The 24,082-nt window shown below is 25.9% G+C and overlaps 1 protein-coding gene across 1 annotated transcript; it reads right to left on the bottom strand.

Annotated features, from left to right (window-relative positions):
* Window positions 1-4,141: 4,141 nt before the first annotated feature.
* Window positions 4,142-23,281, bottom strand: LOC142234124 (uncharacterized). Its single transcript, XM_075305200.1, has 5 exons — window positions 22,762-23,281; window positions 15,096-15,375; window positions 9,577-9,908; window positions 4,700-4,785; window positions 4,142-4,637 (listed from the first exon to the last, which is right to left on the bottom strand). The coding sequence occupies exons 1-5, from the start codon at window positions 22,855-22,857 to the stop codon at window positions 4,328-4,330; spliced, it is 1,104 nt and encodes a 367-aa protein (XP_075161315.1). The 5' UTR covers window positions 22,858-23,281; the 3' UTR covers window positions 4,142-4,327.
* Between the last annotated feature and the right edge of the window lie 801 nt (window positions 23,282-24,082).

Genomic DNA, 24,082 nt, shown 5'->3' with positions numbered 1-24,082 from the left:
TTTATTTGGGCAAAGCCCTATAGACTGCAAGATGGTTGGATGTACAGCTGTTTCGGAATTACTACATTCCTCATCAGCATCCTCTACTTGCAGCAAAACTATCAACCAATTATCAGAATAAATTCGGGTAATTCACTCAACCCAAAGTGAACTACACTTGAACCTCCCGAAAAAGGGTTTGATAGTCGGCTGAGATCAAAAACAACAATAACGATTGAAGAGAAGCCAACAATAACAAACAAAACGAATGAAGATAGAGGAAGCACGCTCAAAAACAAACCCTGCCAAATACATTCAAATCGATGATTTGAGTTTGGCAAAGGAAAAGAGATATGCTGGCAAATTTGTTTAGGCAGTAGCCGACTATCAAACCCTTTTTCGGGAGGTTCAAGTGTAGTTCACTTTGGGTTGAGTGAATTACCCGAATTTATTCTGATAATTGGTTGATAGTTTTGCTGCAAGTAGAGGATGCTGATGAGGAATGTGGTAATTCCGAAACAGCTGTACATCCAACCATCTTGCAGTCTATAGGGCTTTGCCCAAATAAATTTGACAAGCATACTTTTCCTCTGTTGGTTAAGCTACACTTGTAGTTTAGTCAATGCATGGCTTTAAGCTGAGATCAAAAACAACAATAACGATTGAAGAGAAGCCAACAATAACAAACAAAACGAAATAAAATTTTGACAAAAATTTTCTATAGAAATAAAATTTTGACAAAATTTTCTATAGAAATAAAATTTTGACATAATATTCTATAGAAATAAAATTTTGACATAATATTCTATAGAAATAAAATTTTGACAAAATTTTCCATAAAAATAAAATTTTGATAAAATTTGCCTAGAAATAAAATTTTGACAAAATTTTCTATAGAAATAAAATTTTGACAAAAATTTTCTATAGCAATAAAATTTTGACAAAATTTTCTATAGAAAAAAAATTTTGCAAAATTTCCTATAGAAATAAAATTTTGACAAATTTTTCTAAAGGAAAAACATTTTTTCAAAATTTTCTTTACAACTAAAATTTTTACAAAATTTTCTATAGAAATAAAATCTTGACAACATTTTCCATAGACAAAAAATTTAGCAAAATTTTCTATAAAAATCATATTTTGACAAAATTTTCCATAGAAATAAAATTTTGACAAAATTTTTCTATAGAAATAAAATTTTGACAAAATTTTCTATAGAATAAAAATGTTGACAAAATTTTCTATAGACTAACAATTTTAACAAAATTTTCCATAGAAATAAAATTTTGACATAATATAGAAATAATGTTGACATAATATTATATCGAAATAAAATTTTTTTATAGAAAAACAATTTTGAAAAATTTCCTATAGAAATAACATTTTGACAAAATTTTCTATAGAAATAAAATCTTGACATTTTCCATAGAAAAAAAAAATTAACAAAATTTTCTATAAAAATCATATTTTGACAAAAATTTCCACAGAAATAAAATTTTGACAAAAATTTTCTAAAGAAATAAAATTTTGACAAAATTTTCTATAGAATAAAAATTTTGTCAAAATTTTCTAAAGACTAACAATTTTAACAAAATTTTCCATAGAAATAAAATTTTGACAAAATTTTCCATAGAAATAAATTTTTGACATAATATAGAAATAATGTTGACATAGTATTATATCGAAATAAAATTTTGACATTTTTTTATAGAAAAACAATTTTGAAAAATTTCGTTAGAAATAAAATCTTTAACAAAATTTTCTATAAAAATCATATTTTGACAAAATTTTTCATAGAAATAAAATTTTGACAACATTTTTTATAGAAATAAAATTTTGAAAAATTTCCAATAGAAATAAAATTTTGACAAAATTTTCTAAAGGAATAAAATGTTTGCAAATTTTTCTATAGAAATAAATTTTTTACAAAATTTTCTATAGAAATAAAATCTTGACAGCATTTTCCATAGAAATAAAATTTTAACAAAATTTTCTATAAAAATCATATTTTGACAAAATTTTCCATAGAAATAAAATTTTGACCAAATTTTCTATGGAAATAAAATTTTGCAAAATTTTCTATAGAAATAAAATTTTGAGAAAATTTTCCATAGAAGTAAAATATTGAGAAAATTTACTATAAAAAAAAATTTTGAAAATTTTCTATAAACATAAAATTTTGACAAAATTTTCCATAGAAATAAAATTTTGACAAAATTTTCTATAGAAATAAAATTTTGACATAATATTCTCTAGAAATAAAATTTTGACATAATATTATATCGAAATAAAATTTTTACAAAATTTTCTATAGAAATAAAATCTTGACAAAATTTTCCATAGAAATAAAATTTTAACAAAATTTTCTATAAAAATCATATTTTGACAAAATTTTCAATATAGAAATAAAATCTTGAGAAAATTTTCCATATAGAAATAAAATTTTGACATAATATCATATAGAAATAAAATTTTGACATTTTTTTTTTTAAAGAAATAAAATTTTGACAAAATTTTCTAAAGGAATAAAATTTTTGCAAATTTTTCTATAGAAATAAAATTTTTACAAAATTTTCTATAGAAATAAAATCTTGACAACATTTTCCATAGAAATAAAATTTTGACCAAATTTTCTATAGAAATAAAATTTTGACAAAATTTTCTATAGAAATAAAATTTTGCAAAATTTTCTATAGAAATAAAATTTTGACAACATTTTCTAAAGGAAAAATTTTTTTGCAAATTTTTCTATAGAAATAAAATTTTTACAAAATTTTCTATAGAAATAAAATCTTGACAACATTTTCCATAGAAATAAAATTTTAACAAAATTTTCTATAAAAATCATATTTTGACAAAATTTTCCATAGAGAAATAAAATTTTGAGAAAATTTTCCATATAGAAATAAAATTTTGACATAATATCATATAGAAATAAAATTTTGACATTTTTTTAAAGAAATAAAATTTTGACAAAATTTTCTATAGAAATAAAATTTTGACAAAAATTTTCTATAGAAATAAAATTTTTGCAAATTTTTCTATAGAAATAAATTTTTTACAAAATTTTCTATAGAAATAAAATCTTGACAAGATTTTCCATAGAAATAAAATTTTAACAAAATTTTCTATAAAAATCATATTTTGACAAAATTTTCCATAGAAATAAAATTTTGACCAAATTTTCTATAGAAATAAAATTTTGCAAAATTTTCTATAGAAATAAAATTTTGACAAAATTTTCCATAAAAATAAAATTTTGACATAATATTCTCTAGAAATAAAATTTTGACATAATATTATATCGAAATAAAATTTTTTTAGAGAAATAAAATTTTGAAAAATTTCGTATAGAAATAAAATTTTGACAGAATTTTCTAAAGGAAACAAATTTTTGCAAATTTTTCTATAGAGTTAAAGTTTTTACAAAATTTTCTATAGAAATAAAATCTTGACAAAATTTTCCATAGAAATAAAATTTTAACAAAATTTTCTATAAAAATCATATTTTGACAAAATTTTCCATGGAAATAAAATTTTGACAAAAATTTTCTATTGAAATAAAATTTTGACAAAAATTTTCTATAGAAATAAAATTTTGACAAAATTTTCTATAGAAATTAAAATTTCAAAGTAAATTTATATAAATTATATAAAATTTAAATTATATAAAATTAAATTTCCTATCGAAATAAAATTTTGACAAAGTTTTCAATAGAAATAAAGTTTTGACAAAAAATTGTTGTTTGTTTGTAATTTTGGTAGATTTTTGTTAAATTTTTCTTCACTTTTTGGTAGATTATTTTTGGCACGAGTGACGACAATCCCTTTTTAAGTGTAAACAAATATCGCAATATTTTCTCGTTATTGTTATTTAAACAATAATCGAAAAGGGAATAATATTTTTTAATTAAAATCCACTCTGCAATATTTATTCAAAAAAAATATTTGTATTGAAAAAATGTTATCAGTAATCGTGTTACGCCATTAGAATCTCTGCTGGGGATCGTCAATCGTATGACATAGACATCGCAAAAGGGAACCTTATCACCATCAGCAGCTCAGAGGCAAGAGGCATAAAAAAGCTATCAAATAGAATGAACTGCATGTTTAAAATTAAAAAAAAAAAATAAAATACAAATAATAATAATAATAAAACAATAGTTTTAAGGAATATTCAAATGGAATATGGCAACTTGGATTTCATTTGTAATTTGCCCTTTGCACACACCTATGCAAGTACAAACAGAAGAAACCACAGGCAATTAAAGAATACCAGAAAAGATAAAAACAAACAAAACAAAAAACATAACTAAAAGTAACAATATTTGCACTTCACACAATTAATTATCACTGATATAAATTATTGCGATTTTGGGCAGCCCTTTGCATCGGTGGTGTATAATCTGGAGCCGGGAAACCATTTCGGAAATTTGTAGCCGGTTCTTGTTGCTCTGGAATCGTGGATTCGGGCCTCGAACGAGGAGGATATTGTTGGAAATTATCTAAATTTCGGAAACGTCTCTCTTGGAATGAGGCATCCTTAGACATACGTGCTGCACGGGTAATAACTTCTTGATTGATTTCAATTGTATCCTCTGAAGTTGTATTATCGGGTATGAAAGCTTCATTGGCAAAGACGGTTGCCATTATTTCGGGTCTGCAAGTCCGACAATTTAATTAATTGCATTAAAATTTTAGTTATATATATAAGCGACTTACTTTCGTTCTTCTTGATAGGCATTAATTGGTGGTCGAGTGGCTAAAATGTCATCCGATGAATCTTTGTGTGGCATAAATAGATTGTCCTGCCAATAAGAAAGATTTGAGATTTTAAAAAAGGATTTAAAAAAAAAAGGATTTTAAAAAAGAAAACAAATATGTATTCAAGAATACATTATAGAAATAAAATTTTAACAAAATTTTCTATAGAAATAAAATTTTGACAAAATTATATATAAAAATAAAATTTATATAGAAATAGAAAAAAATGTCTATAGAAATAAAATAAATTCATTGCAAAATATAGAAAAAGAAATATAGAAATTTTGACAAAATTTGCTACAGGGATAAAATTTTGACAAAATCTTCTACAGAAATAAAATGTTGACAACATTTTCTACAGAAATAAAATTTTTTTATTTTGTTATTGTTGTTTTTTTTTCTTTAATCATTATTGTTGTTGTTTTTGATTTCAGCTTAAAGAAAAAAACCAACAATAACAAAACAAAACGAATTGAAAAAGAAGAGGAAGCACGCTCAAAATAAACCCAGCCAACTGCACTCAAATCGATGATTTGACAGTGGCATAGGAAAAGAGATATGTTTGTTTCGAATTTATTTCGGCATAAGCCGGCTATCATACAAAACCTTTTTTCGGAAGGTTCAAGTGTGGTTCACTTTTGGGTTTAGTGAACTGCCTGAATTTATTCTGATAATTGGTTGATAGTTTTGCTGCAAGTAGAGGATGCTGATGAGGAATGTGGTAAATCCGAAACGTGCGTCCATCCAACCATCTTGCAGTCTATAGGGCTTTGCCCAAATAAATTTGACAAACATTCTTTTCCTCTGTTGTTTAAGCTACACTTGTAGTTTAGTCAATGCATGGTTTTAAGCTGAAATCAAAAACAACATCAATAAATAAAATTCTCACAAAATTATCTACAGAAATAAAAGTTTGACAAAATTTTCTACAGAACAAAAATTTTGACAAAATTTTCTACAAAAATAAAATTTTGACAACATTTTCTATAGAAATAAAATTTTCACAAAATTTTCTATAGAAATTAAATTTTCACAAAACTTTCTAAAGAAATAACATTTTGACAAATTTGGAGAAAATTTTCTGTAGAAATAGAGTTTTAACAAAATTTCTCATAGAAATAAAATTTTGAAAAAAATTTCTGTACAACATAAACTTTTGACAAGATTTTATATGGAACTAAATTTTTGACAAAATGTTTCAATGGAAATAAAATTTTGACAATATTTTCTATAGAAATAAAATTTTTACAAAATTTTCTATAGAAATGAAATTTTGAAAATATTTTCTACACAAATAAAATTTTGACAAATTTTTTTATAGAAATAATGTAGAAATAAACTTTTGGCAATTTTCTTAAGAAATAAAATTTTGACAAAATTTTCTATAGAAATAAAATTTTGACAAAATTTTCTATAGAAATAAAATGCTGACAAACTTTCTGTGTAGAAGAAAAATGGCCAAATTTTCTAAGGAAATAAAATTTTAACAAAATTTTTTATAAAAATAAAATTTTGAGAAAAATATAGAAATAAAATTTTGCCAAAATTTTCTATAGAAATACAATTTTGACAACATTTTCTATAGAAAAAAAAATTGACAAAATTTTCTATGGAAATAAAATTTTGACAAACCTTTTAGCAACATTTTCGATAGAAATAAAATTTTGACAAAATTTCCTATAAAAATAAAATTTTGAACCAATTTTCTATAGAAATAAAATTTTGACAAAATTTCCTATAAAAATAAAATTTTGAAACAATTTTCTATAGAAATACAATTTTGACAAAATTTTCTATAGAAAAAAAGTTGACAAAATGTTCTATGGAAATAAAATTTAAAAAAAAAATCTATAGAAATAAAATGTCTCGAAAATTTTCTATAGAAATAAAATTTTGGCAAGATTTTCTATAGTAAAAAAGTTGACAAAATGTTCTATGGAAATAAAATTTTAACAAAATTTTCTATAGAAATAAAATGCCTCGAAAATTTTCTATAGAAATAAAATTTTGACAAGATTTGCTGTAGAAATAAAATTTTGACAATATTTTCTATAGAAGTAAAATTTTGATAAAATTTTCTATAAAAATAAAATTTGCTTTACATTTTTTTCTTTAAATTTACAACATTTTCCATGGAAATAAAATTTTAACAAAATTTTTTATAAAAATAAAATGTTGACAAAATTTTCTATAGAAATAAAATTTTGACATAATATTCTATAGAAATCAAATTTTGACACAATATTCTATAGAAATAAAATTTTGACAAAATTTTCTATAGAAATAAAATTTTGCAAAATTTTTTATAGAAATAAAATTTTGACAAAATTTTCTAAAGGAAAAAAATTTGCAAAATTTTTTATAGAAATAAAATTTTGACAAAATTTTCTAAAGGAAAAAAATTTTTGCAAATTTCTATACAAATAAAATTTTTACAAAATTTTTTATAGAAATAAAATCTTGACAACATTTTCCATAGAAAAAAATTTAACAAAATTTTCTATAAAAATCATATTTTGACAAAATTTTCCATAGAAATAAAATTTTGACAAAATTTTCCATAGAAATAAAATTTTGACAAAAATTTTCTAAGAAATAAAATTTTGACACAATTTTCCATAAAAATAAAATATTGACAAAATTTTCCATAAAAATAAAATTTTGTCATAATATTCTATAGAAATAAAATTTTGACATAATATTATATCGAAATAAAATTTTGACATTTTTTTGATAGAAATAAAATTTTGAAAAATTTCGTATAGAAATAAAATTTTGACAAAATTTCGTATAGAAATAAAATGTTGACAAAATTTTTTAAAGGAAACAAATTTTTGCAAATTGTTCTATAGAAATAAAATTTTTACAAAATTTTCTATAGAAATAAAACCTTGACAACATTTTCCATAGAAATAAAATTTTAACAAAATTATCCACAAAAATCATATTTTGACAATATTTTCTATAGAAGTAAAATTTTACAAAATTTTCTATAAAAATAAAATGTTGAAAAAATTTTCTATAGAAATAAAATTTTGACAAAATTTTCTATAGAAAAAAAATTGACAAAATTTTCTATGGAAATAAAATTTTAACAAAATTTTCTATAAAAATAAAATGTTGAGAAAATTTTCTATAGAAATAAAATTTTGAAAAGATTTCCTATAGAAAAAAAATTTAACAAAATTTTCTATAAAAATCATATTTTGACAAAATTTTCCATAGAAATAAAATTTTGACAAAATTTTCCATAGAAATAAAATTTTGACAAAAATTTTCTAAGAAATAAAATTTTGACACAATTTTCCATAAAAATAAAATTTTGACATAATTTTCCATAAAAATAAAATTTTGTCATAATATTCTATAGAAATAAAATTTTGACATAATATTATATCGAAATAAAATTTTGACATTTTTTTGATAGAAATAAAATTTTGAAAAATTTCGTATAGAAATAAAATTTTGACAAAATTTCGTATAGAAATAAAATTTTGACAAAATTTTTTAAAGGAAACAACTTTTTGCAAATTGTTCTATAGAAATAAAATTTTAACAAAATTATCTAAAAAATCATATTTTGACAATATTTTCTATAGAAATAAAATATTAACAAAATTTTTTATAAAAATAAAATTTTGAGAAAATTTTCTATAGAAATAAAATTTTGTTAAAATTTTCTATAGAAAAAAATTGACAACATTTTCCATGGAAATAAAATTTTAACAAAATTTTTTATAAAAATAAAATGTTGAGAACATTTTCTATAGAAAGAAAATTTTGACAACATTTCCTATAGAAATAATATGTTGACACAATTTTTACCAACATTTGCTATAGAAATAAAATTTTGCCAAATTTTCCTATAAAAATAAAATTTAAAAAAAATTTTCTATAGAAATACAATTTTTGCAATATTTTCTATAAAAATAAAAGATTGACATTGTTTTCTATAGAAATAAAATTTTGACAAAATTTTTATAGAAATAAAATTAAAAAAAAAAATCTTAAGAAATGACATTTTTAGAAATTTTTCTATAAATGCAATACTGTTGTTTTTAGACTTCCTGGCCTAACTCTTACTCTCGGTGCCGATATTGCTTAATATTAGTTTGTTTGCCAATATTAAGTAAAAGTTTTGTTCATAAAACCTTTTGTGTTAAATTTAATTTCTTTTGTGAATTTAATTGAAATGTTTATCAATAAGGGAAAAAGCGAAAAGCCTGCCCAAAAGCATTAAAATAAATATTTATCACATTTTTTCAAATTAATTCGGGTACATTTTTGTCTGTCTCTCTGTCGATCAAACAAAACATATTAATACAAAGAATATTAGAAAAAAAGTGTATTTCATACATACACGCCATTAGCAAGTACTACTTATCTTCGACGAAATAGTAGGTGTGATTAATGCAAACGAAATCTTATCATTGGCCTGTGTTTAACCATAAATGCGGCATACCACCAAAAAAAAAAACACAAAGTTTTAATGGCAAAGGAAACTAATCAATTCTAGTTGAATTCCAAAGAAAACCCCAAAATTAATCATCCATTTCAGGAGTTGTCTGTGAAGCAAACACCTCGTATGTGTGTGTGTTTTATCATTGTTGGCGAATAAGTTTGCTAGTATTTTGCAGATGTTCTCATTATTTTCAATTATCTTTGGACTAAGTTCAAATTATTTAGTGCTAACATACACTCTTGTATTCTGCCTTGCGAATGAATACTATTCTCTCTCGCTCTCTATCAGATTTTATTATTGGCCATGATATCACCACCAACTAAATACGATTTCACACTTGTTCATATGGTAGTTTTTTTTGTTTTTAACTTACCGTTCCATCGTTATCGTTTATTATGAATACGGCCTTTACTAGAAGGTATATGGCTAAAACAATATTTATGAGCCACAAAACGAAGCCTTTGAAGGATATTATCATCATGGAAATGGATACAACCATGGCTGCCAATATTTGAGCGGCTTGTGGCTCAATATCACCACTATAAACTGTACTCAAATTGAAATCGGCTGCTTCCGATTTGAATCGTCCATAATCTATGCCAAAAATGACACCCAAACTCAAATCCATTGCACATATACAGAAGGTTAGTATTACCCATGTTATGGAAACGCCAATGGTACTTTTTCGGTTATCCTTTTTTACATCTGTAACGATAGAAAAACATATGAGAAAACAAGCGATGTAAAGAAGAAATTACTACTATGCATTGGCTAAAGAGAAAAGAGTAAAAAATTCTCATCTTCTTCACTATTTTCTCTTTGAGAGTGAAATTGTTGCGCGAGTCGATAATAGTGCATCATAGAATGTTCTTCGGCAAAAGTGGTGGATTTCTTGGGAGGCACCCGGTTAGAGTAGCATATATTTTTCCCGCATAAGAAAGTTTGAACTTTAAAGTCCAGTATGTTACTAAAGGGTGGCTGATATGCAATACAACAAAGTAAAGCGCTATATTTTTTAACTTGCTTGTCCAACAGCAAAACTGAAAGGAATGAAGAAGATGAGAAATTGAGAGAGAAATTATTTCATGAGTCGATAAGAGCGTAACACATAACTTTCTTCGGCAAATGTAGTCATGTATTTCTTGGCAGGCACCTCGTTAGAGGTACATATATTTTTCCCGCATAAGAAAGTTTAAACTTTAAAGCCCATTATATAACTACAGGGTGGTTGAAATGTAATACAACAAAGTAAAGGGCTATATTTTTAAATTTTCTTGTTTAAAAGCAAAAAATGAAGAAGATGAGAAATTGTTTCAAAGGTCGATAATAGCGTACCACATAATTTTCTTCGGTAAATGTGGCCATGTATTTCTTGGAAGGCGGCACCTGATTAGAGGTGCATATATAGTTTTCCCGCATATGAAAGATTACTTTAAAGTCCATATGTATGGAATGCGCTTGGTTAGAGGTGCATATATATTTTCCCGCATAAGAAAGTTTAATTATGTAACTACAGGGTTGCTGAAATGTAATGCAACAAAGTAAAGCGCTATATTTTCTTTAATTCTCTTCTCCAAAAGCAAAAATGAAAAGAATGAAGAAGATGAAAAATTCCGAGAGAAATTGTTTTATGAGTCGATAATAGCGTATCACCGAATTTTCTTCGACAAAAATGACTATGTATTTCTTGGGAGGCGGCACCTGGTTAGAGGTGCATATATTTTTCCCGCATAAGAAAGTTTAAACTTTAAAGCCTTCTTTGTAACTAAAGGGTGGCTGATATGTAATACAACAAAGTAAAGCGCTATATTTTTTAACTTGCTTGTCCAACAGCAAAAATGAAAAGAATGAAGAAGATGAGAAATTGAGAGGGAAATTGTTCCACGAGTCGATAGTAGCGTATCGTAGAGTTTTCTTTGGCAAAAGTGGCTAGGTATATCTTAGGAGATACATATATTTTTCCCGCATAAGTAGGTTTAAACTTTAAAGCCCATTATATAATTACAGGGTGGTTGAAATGTAATAAAATAAAATAAATCGCTATATTTTAACATTTTCTTGTTTAAAAGCACAAATGAAGAAGATGATAAATTGTTTCACAAGTCGATAATATCGTACCACATAATTTTCTTCAGTAAATGTGGCCATGTATTTCTTGGGAGGCAGCACCTGATTAGAGGTGCATATATAGTTTTCCCGCATATGAAAGATTACTTTAAAGTCCATTATAATACTATAGGGTGAATGAAATATAATGTAACAAAGTAAAGCGCTATATATTTGTTAGTTTTCTTGTTCAAAAGCAAAAATGAAAATGATAAATTGAGAGAGAGAGAGAAATTGTTTCACGAATCGATAATGGCGTATCGCGAAATTTTCTTCGGCAAAAGTGGCCATGTATTTCTTGGAATGCACTTGGTTAGAGGTGCATATATTTTTTCCCGCATAAGAAAGTTTAATTATGTAACTACAGGGTTGCTGAAATGTAATGCAACAAAGTAAAGCGCTATATTTTTTAATTTTCTTCTTCAAAAGCAAAAATGAAAAGAATGAAGAAGATGAAAAATTCAGAGCGAAATTGTTTTATGAGTTGATAATAGCGTATCAACGAAGTTTCTTCGACAAAAATGGCCATGTATTTCTTGGAAAGCGGCATCTGGTTAGAGGTGCATATATTTTTCTTGCATAAGAAAGTTTAACTTTAAAGACTTTTTTGTAACTACAGGGTAGTTGAAATGTAATGCAACAAAGTACAGTGCTATATTTTTTTAATTTGCTTGTCCAACAGCAAAAGTAAAAAAAATGAAGAAGATAAGAAATTGCGAGATAAACTGTTTCACTAGTCGATAATAGCGTATCACATAATTTTCTTCGGCAAAGTTGGTCATGTATTTCCTGGGTGGCGGCACTTGGTTAGAGGTGCATATATTTTTCCCCCATAAGAAAGTTTAATCTTTAAAGCCTAGTATGTAAGTACAGGGTGGCTGAAATGTAATGCGACAAAGTACAGCGCTATATTTTTTTTTAATTTGCTTGCCCAGCTGCAAAAATGAAAAGAATGAAGAAAATGAGAAATTGAAAGGGAATTTGTTCCACGAGTCGATAGTAGCGTATCGTAGAATTTTCTTTGGCAAAAGTGGCTAGGTATTTCTCAGGAGATACATCATTAGAGGTACATATATTTTTCCCGCATAAGAAAGTTTAAACTTTAAAGCCCATTATATAACTACAGGGTGGCTAAAATATAATACAAAAAGTAAAACGCTATATTTTTTTAATTTTATTGTTGAAAAGCAAAAAATGAAAATGAAAGAAAAAAAAGATGGGCAATAAAGAGAGAAATTGTTTCACGAGTCGATAACGGCGTATCACATAATTTTCTTCAGCAAATGGCTGACATATAATGTAAGAAAGTAAAGCGTTATATTTTTAAATTTTCTTGTTCAAAAGAAAATCTCCAACATAACATGACATTTTAGAATCAGTTTAGTTTTGTTCGAATTCGCAACCTTTGACACGAATTATGGCCAACAGATCGAACCGAGTTTTCTGAGCAAGATGATGATAAATAAAACACTTAGGAGTAACCTTAGTCAAGAAACTGGATTGGAAGAGCCACGCAAAGAGAGAACTGAGAAAGACAACAGATTTTGGACACTGTAAATTGGAGCAATGAACTCTAATGGCATATGAATCCAAAGGTGATGTACTGGATATATGAGAACGTAACAAGGTCAATTCTGACATATCCGTCGGTAATCTAGTGGACAAAGTTTACAAATATGTTGAAAGCTAAATGCAAACCGACTGGCGATAAGAGCTAGGACGTATGGGGAAGCCCTTAAAGGCTACGCGGACCGAGTTGAATGAATGGGCACTGGCGACAAAAATACTATAAACTGCCAAATAAGAGCACCAGGGGAATGCATCATCCTGGGCAAGTTTTGAGGAAGTTGAGATTTTGGAACACTATCTTTGTCCATGCTCTGCCTTTTTCTAGGCAAACCATATGTGTGAACAGGAAATCAGGTGAAGCAACTTTTGTTATTAAGAGAGAAGTTCACCAATGTGGTATCACAATGGACTGAATAGTCTAAGTGAGCTTGATACATCGGGCTGCCGCCTAACCTAACCTAACTTTTGTTATTGTGAAAAAAATGGAAAAAAGGAATTTCGTGTTTTGATAAAATACTGTTTTCTGAAGGGAAAAAATACGGTGGAAGCAAAAGCTTGGCTTGATAATGAGTTTCCGGACTCTGCCCCAGGGACACAACAATAATTGATTGGTATGCAAAATTCAAGCGTGGTGAAATGAGCACGGAGGACGTTGAACGCAGTGGACGCCCGAAAGAGGTGGTTACCGACGAAAACATCAAAAAAATCCACAAAATGATTTTGAATGACCGTAAAATTAAGTTGATCGAGATAGCAGAGGCCTTAAAGATATCAAAAGAACGTGTTGGTCATATCATTCATCATTATTTGTATATGCGGAAGCTCTATGCAAAATGGGTGCCGTGCGAGCTCACATTTGCACACATTCTGAGCTGTTTTTGCAGCTGTTAACTCGTAATACCCCCGAGTTTTTCCGTCGATATGGAACAATGGATGAAACATGGCTCCATCACTACACTCCTGAGTCCAATCGACAGTAGGCTGAGTGGACAGCGACCGGTGAACCGTCTCCGAAGCGTGGAAAGACTCAAAAGTCCGGTGGCAAAGTAATGGCCTCTGTTTTTTGGGATGCGCATGGAATAATTTTTATCGATTATCTTGAGAAGGGAAAAACCATCAACAGTGACTATTATATGGCGTTATTGGAGCGTTTGAAGGTCGAAGTCGCGGCAAAACGGCCCCATATGAAGAAGAAACAAGTGTTGTTCCACAAGTCATTGAGAACGATGGCAAACAATTCATGAATTGAGCTTCGAATTGCTTCCCCACCCACCGTATTCTCCAGATCTGGCCCCCAGCGACTTGGTCTTGTTCTCAGACCTCAAAAGGATGCTCGCAGGGAAAAAAATTGGCTGCAATTAAGAGGTGATCGCCGAAACTGAGGCCTATTTTGAGGCAAAACCGAAGGAGTACTACCAAAATGGTATCAAAAAATTGGTAGGTCGTTATAATCGTTGTATCGCTCTTGAAGGGAACTATGTTGAATAATAAAAACGAATTTTGACAAAAAAATAGGTTTTTCTTTGTTAGACCGGGGACTTATTAGCCAACCTGTTATTGAAAGAAAAGTTAGAGCGAACAACAAGCCGAATACTGGTTTAGGAGTATATCAGTCAACTTGAGATAGGGTAACCTGAATCCTCTTTTCAACTTAACCCATAATCCCATATTTCAATATGTATTGCATCCTGAGCTAGTTGTTTTTTTAACACTGCAATAAATTTCGATCAAATCTGGTCTTCACTTTTCGGATCATTTCTGGTGTTGGTCTGACACTTTTTGGGCACGAAGCAACACTGGCAGTATTACTGTAATGAGCAATGGTACAATAAACCCAGTTTTCCCACGTATTTTTATGAGAGTACAAATAATCGATAACAACGCCTTACGGAATTTTCGTTAGCAAATGTAGGGGTCGCGGAAATTTCGTTAGAGGTGTATACCGGTAGTGTATACTGGCAGTATGCACCGATAACACAGTTTTGCAATGGATTTTTATGGGAGAAAAATGTGAACAATCGATAATAGCGCCTCACATAATTTTTGTTAGCAAATATATAGCAATGCATTCCTTATGGGTAGCGCTATAGGTGCATACTGGCCTTTAGAGTTAAATAAGGTTTACCCCCATTTACATGCAGTTCCGTTAACACACGAAATTTATGCTAATCAGTAATATACATATAGTATTGCCCTTTTCTCATTTCTCATACTTACATATCAAAATCAAGGCGGATGCAATTAACCAACACACAGACACACCCAAATACACGCAATCCCATATCAATATATCTTCCGGATCCAAAATTGTTTTGGTTTTTATAAATTCATTCTCATAGGCTGGGAAAGAATCAGGCGTACATGTTGACTTAAAATATAATGCCATAAATACTGTTGGTATAACCGAGGAATAGTTGAACGTTTCATAGATGCTAATCACGCAGTTATATGACAGGATACCCGTTATTGTAAGTCCAATGAAAATTAGTGACTGAACCTGCAAAGAACAAATTTGAAAAAATTCTAATTATTTTCATAATTTAATATGATTTAAAAAAAATCTTGCAGATGTAATTGAATTGAAATCTCTTAACAAATCAAAAAGATACCGGATGGAGGGGTATTACCATATTTTGATATAAAGTCGAACGCCCTCTTTGCCAAAATATGCTATTTTAAAATGCCATCTTTTTGGAAAAAAGCAGAATGACACCGCCGAGTTGCCCTGATGATTTCCCTGGAAATTATTGGTGGGTTAAAATTTTTCTGGGCTTGTAAGCCTTTCGACCCTTTCTACCATGGTTGCCACAGTCGGTGGACTTCTACCAAAGATGGTAGATTTTTTACTGCTTGGTAGCATTTTTGATGTTTTGGTAGATTTCCCCAAGAAATAAAATGTTGACAAAATTTTCTATAGAAATAAAATTTTGACAAAATTTTTTTATAGAATAAAATTTTGACAAAATTTTCTATAGAATTAAAATTTTGACAAAACTTTTCTATAGAAGCAAAATTTTGACAAAATTTTCTATGGAAATAAAATTTTGACCAAATTTTCTAAAGAAATAAAATGTTGACCAAATTTTCTATAGAAATAAAATGTTGACAAAATTTTCTATAGAAATAAAATTTTGACAATTTTTTTTTTATGGAATAAAATTTTGACAAAATTTTCTATAGAATTAAAATTTTGACAAAACTTTTCTATAGAAGCAACATTTTGACAAAATTTTCTATGGAAATAAATTTTGACAAAATTTTCTATGAAAATAAAATTTTGACAAAATTTTCTGTCGAAATAAAATGTTGACCAAATTTTCTATAGAAATAAAATGTTGACAAAATTTTCTATAGAAAAAAATTTTGACAAAATTTTCTATAGAAATAAAATTTTGAAAAAACAAATTCTAAACCTGCTCTAGAGCAACCAAAATGTAAAAATTATTAAAAATTGTGTTGAGTGAAAAAGTCGTTACATTGTGTTCATACGCCGCTACAAAACGGTAGATTGGTAGGATTCTTGATGTTTTGGTAGATTTCCTCACGAAATAAAATTTTGACAAATTTTCTATAGAAATAAAATTTTAACAAAATTTTTGACAAATTTTCTATAGAAATAAAATTTAGACAAAATTTTCTATAGAAATAAAATTTTGACAAAATTTTCTATAGAAATAAAATTTTGAAAAAAACAAATTCTAAACCTGCTCTAGAGCAACCAAAATGTAAAAATTATTAAAAATTGTGTTGAGTGAAAAAGTTCCTACATTGTGTTCATACGCCGCAACAAGACGCTAAATATTAGAAAATAACCTACTCGTATATGTAGGGAATTTCCCCTACTTCTGGCAACACTGCCCCAACCCCATTGGGCTTTCTACCCTGGTTGCCACAGTTGGTAGATTGGTAGAATTCTTGATGTTTTGGTAGATTTCCTCAAGAAATAAAATTTTGACAAATTTTTATATAGAAATAAAATTTTAACAAAATTTTCTATGGAAATGAAATGCTTACAAAACTTTCTATAGAAATAACATTTTGACAAGATTTTCTATGGGAATAAATTTTTTGACAAAATTTTCCATAGAAATAACATTTTGACAAAATTTTCTATAGAAATAAAAGTTTAACAAAAATTTTATAGAAATAAAATTTTGAAAAAATTCCTATGGAAATAAAATTTTGACAAACTTTTCAATGAAAATAAAATTTTGACAAAATTTGTATGGAAATAAAATGTTGACAAAATTTTCTATAGAAATAAAATTTTGACAAAATTTGTATGGAAATAAAATGTTGACAAAATTTTCTATAGAAATAAAATTTTGATAAATTTTTCTATAGAAATAAATTTTGACAAAATTTTCTATAGAAATAAAATTTTGACAAAATTTTCTATAGAAATAAAATTTTGACAAAATTTTTATAGAAATAAAATTTTGACAAAATTTTCTATAGAAAAAAAAAAAATTGACAAAATTTTCTATAGAAATAAAATTTTGACAAATTTTTCTATAAAAATACAATTTTGACAAAATTTTCTTCAGAAATAAAATTTTGACAAATTTTTCTATAGAAAATAAATTTCAACAAAATTTTCTATGGAAATAAAATTTTGATTAAATAAAATTTGGACAAAATTTTTTTATGGAAATAAAATTTTGACATAATTTTCTATGGAATTAAAATTTTGACAAAATTTTCTATGAAAATAAAATTTTGACAAAATTTTCTATGGAAATAAAATTTTGACAAAATTTTCAATAGAAAGAAAATTTTTACAAAATTTCCTTAAGAACTAAAATTTTGACAAAATTTTCTATGGAAATAATTTTTTTGGCAAAATTTTCCATAGAAAAAATTTTGACAAATTTTTCTAATGAAAGACAATTTTGACAACAATTTCTATAGATATAAAATTTAAAAAAAAATATATTCATTTAGTCATAAAAAATTGAAAAAAAAAATGTAAATGTACACATTATCTTTAAATAACTTTAACAATTTTAATTTTTGTTTTAGACCACACTATCAATGTCTCAAGGGATATTTATACACTCGAATAAAAGATAATAAATAAAATTCTAAAATAAAATAATAAAACACTTCTCTTAAAGAAACATTTTTTCCATATAACCATCAAAAATTGTTCAAATCAAAAATTGTTCAAACTTATTTTTTATTGGGTAGTGTTTTGGCATAGAAAAAAACATTTTTGGTAAAATTTGCTTTCTATGCCTATGCTTGATATCATATAATGAATGATTCACCTTTAGGATAATAGGCCAGATAATAAACTTGAGGTGTTGTCTGACGTTGCACTTTGATTTATTTTATTATTAAAATGCACATAAATAAATAAATGTGACGATAAGATTATTATGGCTACGGTGCCTTTTGTTTTACCCCCATTCTGAAAATGACATTCCTCGTTTATTATTATTGCAAAAATATTGGAAATTCCATTGTAAAACACTATACCAATACAGAGTGGTTGATATGTAATGCAACTAGGTAAAGCTTTATATTTTTTTGTTCAAAAAAATGTCGGAAATAATATAAAATTTTAGAATTTTATAAACGGGAGCCACCGTGGTGCAATGGTTAGCATGCCCGTCTTGCATACACAAGGTCGTGGGTTCGATTCCTGCTTCGACCGAACACCAAAAAGTTTTTCAGCGGTGGATTATCCCACCTCAGTAATGCTGGTGACATTTCTGAGGGTTTCAAAGCTTCTCTAAGTGGTTTCACTGCAATGTGGAACGCCGTTCGGACTCGGCTATAAAAAAGGAGTGAGCCACAATGGACTGAATAGTCTAAGTGAGCCTGATACATCGGGCTGCCACCTAACCTAACCTAACCTAGAATCTGTTTAGATTTGTTCGAATTGGCTTCTTTTTCCACGACGCACCGTCTTGAGATTTATGACAATATGGTATTTATTCTCTAAAATATCACAGGCATAGAAATCCAACGGATTTAGATTCAGGGATTTTGATGGCCATTGTGTGTTAGAAATGAGCAAGAAACCTCCTTTTTAAGCCTTTTCTTAGTTAACGCGTGCTGTGTTCGATGTTACTGAGTGGTTTTGGAATGTCCATGGTCTGTGGCTAATATGTTTACTTTCCCAGAGCTACAATACTGTCCTTAAGGAATTTCCCGGTATTTATTTTGACCCCATTGTCGATAAATACAAACAAGGAGCGATCAACGGTCGTTACGACGAAATTTTCTATAAAAATACAATTTTGACAAAACTGTCTATACAAATAAAATTTTGACAAAATTTTCTATTGAAATAAAATTGTGACAAAATGTTCTATGGAAATAAAATTTGGACAAAATTTTCTATAGAAATAAAAAATATGTTCTATGGAAATAAAATGTTAACAAAATTTTCTATAGAAATAAAATTTTAATAAAATTTTCTTAGAAATAAAATGTTGACAAAATTTTCTATAGGAATAAAATTTTGACAAAATTTTCTATAGAAATAACATTTTGACAAAATGCATTATAGAAGTAAAAATGTTGACAAATTTTTCTATAGAAATACAATTTTTGACAAAATTTCCTAAAGAAAAAAATTTTGACAAAATACATTATAGAAGTAAAAATTTTGACAAAATTTTCTATAGAAATAAAATTTTGACAAAATGTTTTATGGAAATAAAATTTTGACAAAATTTTCTACAGAAATAAAAAAATGTTCTATGGAAATAATACGTTAACAAAATTTTCTATAGAAATACAATTTTAATAAAATTTTCTTAGAAATAAAATTTTAACAAAATCTTCTATAGAAATAAAATTTTGACAAAATACAATATAGAAGTAAAAATTTTGACAAAATACATTATAGAAGTAAAAATTTTGACAAAATTTTCTATAGAAATAACATTTTGACAAAATTTCCTAAAGAAAAAAAAAATCTGACAAAATACATTATAGAGGTAAAAATTTTGACAAAATACATTATAGAAGTAAAAATTTTGACAAAATTTTCTATAGAAATAAAATTTTGACAAAATTTTCTATGGAAAAAAATTGTGACAAATGTTCTATGGAAATAAAATTTGGACAAAATTTTCAATAGAAATAAAATTTTAATAAAACTTTCTTAGAAATAAAATTTTGACAAAATTTTCTATAGAAATACAATTTTTGACAAAATACATTATAGAAGTAAAAATTTTGACAAGTTTTTCTATAAAATTAAAATTTTGACAAAATTTCCTAAAGAAAAAATTTTGACAAAAACATTATAGAAGTAAAAATTTTGACAAAATTTTCTATTGAAATAAAATTTTGACAAAATTTCCAAAAGAAAAAAATTCTGACAAAATACATTATAGAAGAAAAAATTTTGACAACATTTTCTATAGAAGTAAACATTTTGACAAAATTTCCTAAAGAAAAAAATTTTGACAAAATACATTATAGAAGTAAAAATTTTGACAAAATTTTCTATAGAAATAAAATTTTGACAAAATTTCCAAAAGAAAAAAAAAATCTGACAAAATACATTATAGAAGTAAAAATTTTGACAAAATTTTCTATAGAAATACAATTTTTGACAAAATACATTATAGAAGTAAACATTTTGACAAGTTTTTCTATAAAAATAAAATTTTGACTAAATTTCCTAAAGAAAAAAATTTTGACAAAATACATTATAGAAGTAAAAATTTTGACAAAACTTTTTATAGAAATAAAATTTTGACAAAATTTCCAAAAGAAAAAAATTCTGACAAAATGCATTATAGAAGTAAAAATGTTGAAAACATTTTCTATAGAAGTAAACATTTGGACAAAATTTTCTATAGAAATAAAATTTTGACAAAATTTTCTATAGAAAAAATTTTTGACAAAATACATTATAGAAGTAAAAATTTTGACAAAATTTTCTATAGAAATAAAATTTTGACAAAATTTTCTATAGAAATAACATTTTGACAAAATACATTATAGAAGTAAAAATTTTGACAAAATTTTCTATAGAAATAAAATTTTGACAAAATTTCCTAAAGAAAAAAATTTTAACAAAATACATTATAGAGGTAAAAATTTTGACAAAATTTTTTACAGAAATAAAATTTTGATAAAATTTTCTATAGAAATAAAATTTTGACAAAATTTTCTATAGAAATAACATTTTGACAAAATACATTATAGAAGTAAAAATTTTGACAAAATTTTCTATAGAAATAAAATTTTGACAAAATTTCCTAAAGAAAAAAATTTTAACAAAATACATTATAGAGGTAAAAATTTTGACAAAATTTTTTACAGAAATAAAATTTTGATAAAATTTTCTATAGAAATAAAATTTTGACAAAATACATTATAGAAGTAAACATTTTGACAAAATTTTCTATAGAAATAAAATTTTTACAAAATTTTCTATAGAAATAAAATTTTTACAAAATTTTCTATAGAAATAAAATTTTTACAAAATTTTCTATAGAAAAAATTTTTGACAAAATACATTATAAAAGTAAAAATTTTGACAAAATTTCCTTTAGAAATAAAATTTTGACAAAATTTTCTACAGAAATAAAAAAATGTTCTATGGAAATAATATGTTAACAAAATTTTCTATAGAAATAAAATTTTAATAAAATTTTCTTAGAAATAAAATTTTAACAAAATTTTCTATAGAAATAAAATTTTGAAAAAATTTCCTAAAGAAAAAAAATCTGATAAAATACATTATAGAGGTAAAAATAGTGACAAAATTTTCTATAGAAATAAAATTTTGACAAAATTTCCTAAAGAAAAAAATGTTGACAAAATACATTATAGAAGTAAAAAATTTTGACAAAATTTTCTATAGAAATAAAATTTTGACAAAATTTTCTATAGAAATACAATTTTTGACAAAATACATTACAGAAGTAGAAATTTTGACAAAATTTTCTATAGAAATAAAATTTTGACAAAATTTTCTATGGAAAAAAATTGTGACAATATGTTCTATGGAAATAAAATTTGGACAAAATTTTCAATAGAAATAAAATTTTAATAAAACTTTCTTAGAAATAAAATTTTAACAAAATTTTTCTAGAAATACAATTTTTGACAAAATACATTATAGAAGTAAAAATTTTGACAAGTTTTTCTATAAAAATAAAATTTTGACAAAATTTCCTAAAGAAAAAAATTTTGACAAAATACATTATAGAAGTAAAAATTTTGACAAAATTTTGTATAGAAATAAAATTTTGACAAAATTTCCAAGAGAAAAAAAATTCTGACAAAATACATTATAGAAGTAAAAATTTTGACAAAATTTTCTATAGAAATAAAATTTTGACAAAATTTCCTATAGAAATTAAATTTTGACAAAATTTGCTATAGAAATACAATTTTGGCAAAATTTTTATTAAAAACTTTAAAATAATTTTTTTTTTTAAATTTGGTAGATTTTTGGTAAAATTTTCCTCAAATTTTGGTAGATTATTGTTGGCACGAGTGTCAACCGTAAATGCAATAGGAATATTCGCTGTATACCGGGCTTTTTGGGAAAAACCTTAAACAACCTACTAACACAATATGATAAAACTGTTTTACCGACATTAAACAGGAATTTCGAAATTTTTAATTAAAGATTATTCTGCTTGTAAAATATTCCATCAAAAACAAACAAAAATTATCTCGTATGCCGGTAAGACAGTTGTGTCATGTCTTTCTCGGGCTGATATTTTGAACAATCGATAACAATGCCCTCCATAATCAGACTGTAATGTTGTGCAATTGAATGTATCACAATGAAAATGAATAAAGCTTGGCTCGCTCTCAGATTCCACAAAAAATTCTTTTTTTTCCACACTGCCAACTGCTTTCATTACGCAACGTTTCCGTTATTTTCCATAAAACTCACCATGCCAAAACAGCCAGCCCAATAGGTAAGGACTCGAAGACATTGGAAATTTTTAATAGTCCCCGAGGGATTATTATAACCGAAACCACTATTCATCTTTGAAAACGAAGTTTCTGTTTTGTTTTTCTCTCAATTAACGAATTATCTTCCTTACATAGGGGATTGCACGTCACAATCTAGCCCTCGTGTCTACTTCGATTATGCCAAATTCCGACCGTTTGGGTATATGCGCGATTTTTCTTTTTTAAAGCAATTCCAAGAGTATGTTATGCTTAACTAAACCCCGTATAAATGTTCAGGTAAAAAAAAAAACTCGATTGGAAATATGTTTCGAAATTTAACAATAGCTCTGCTCGTCTGCAATAAAAAACAAAAATTGTGAGAGAGAGTTAATTATAGTTGGACGTAGATTAGATGTAGATGTAGTGGTTGTTATTATTGCTTTTTTTGCCAAATAATAATCGAAGCGTTCTGAAAAATAAAAACAAATAACTTTTAACCGTTTTTTTTTTTCAAAACAATTTATGTTCTTCGCACTCGCTCAATCGTATTCGTACTGAGAGTAAATTCGATGTTGGTTGTTTTTCTAACCACTCAAGCGTGGACATGGCTAACTAACTACATTGGTTCTAATCAAATTGGAACACATTGCCCAAACACCCATGTTTTAGGCAAGGGTTGACAATGCGCTTTATATTTAGTCTTAATATCAGGTGAAGAAGATCATTAGTCTCTGTCGTCTATTGAATGAAATATATATGCCTTTATGATTCCCTCGGCCTATGGAAAGTGAACAATAACAAAATACATATATTCATTATCGACCATTTGCGGAATCTTATCAGTCGATATTGTTGTAATTTTTTTTTGGAGTTGTTGTTGTTATTGGTTTCTTTTAATATCAGATAGCAAGCATTTGGTAGAGGAGTCATAAAATATATATATATTAGATTGTGTTTATTGCACTATGTGATGAGGGCGTGGTGTAATAAGGATGGATAGCAATTTTGATAAAATTTTCTATAGAAATACAATTTTAACAAAATTTTCTACAGAAATAAATTTCTATAGAAATAAAAGATTGACAAAATTTTCTAATGAAATAAAAGATTGACAAAATTTTCTCAAGAACTAAAATTTTGACAAAATTTTCTAAAGGAATAAAATTTCGACAAGATTTTCTATTGCAAAGAAATGTTGACAACATTTTCTATAGCAATGAAATTTTAACAAAATTTCCTAAAGAAATAAAATTTCGACAAAATTTTCTAAAGAAGTAAAATTTTAACAAAGTTTTCTATAGAAGTAAAAATTTTCAGAA

This window comes from Haematobia irritans, chromosome 4, assembly GCF_050003625.1.
Source record: "Haematobia irritans isolate KBUSLIRL chromosome 4, ASM5000362v1, whole genome shotgun sequence".
NCBI classification, from domain to species: Eukaryota; Metazoa; Arthropoda; class Insecta; order Diptera; family Muscidae; genus Haematobia; species Haematobia irritans.
This window is presented reverse-complemented; position numbering and strand designations above follow the sequence as displayed.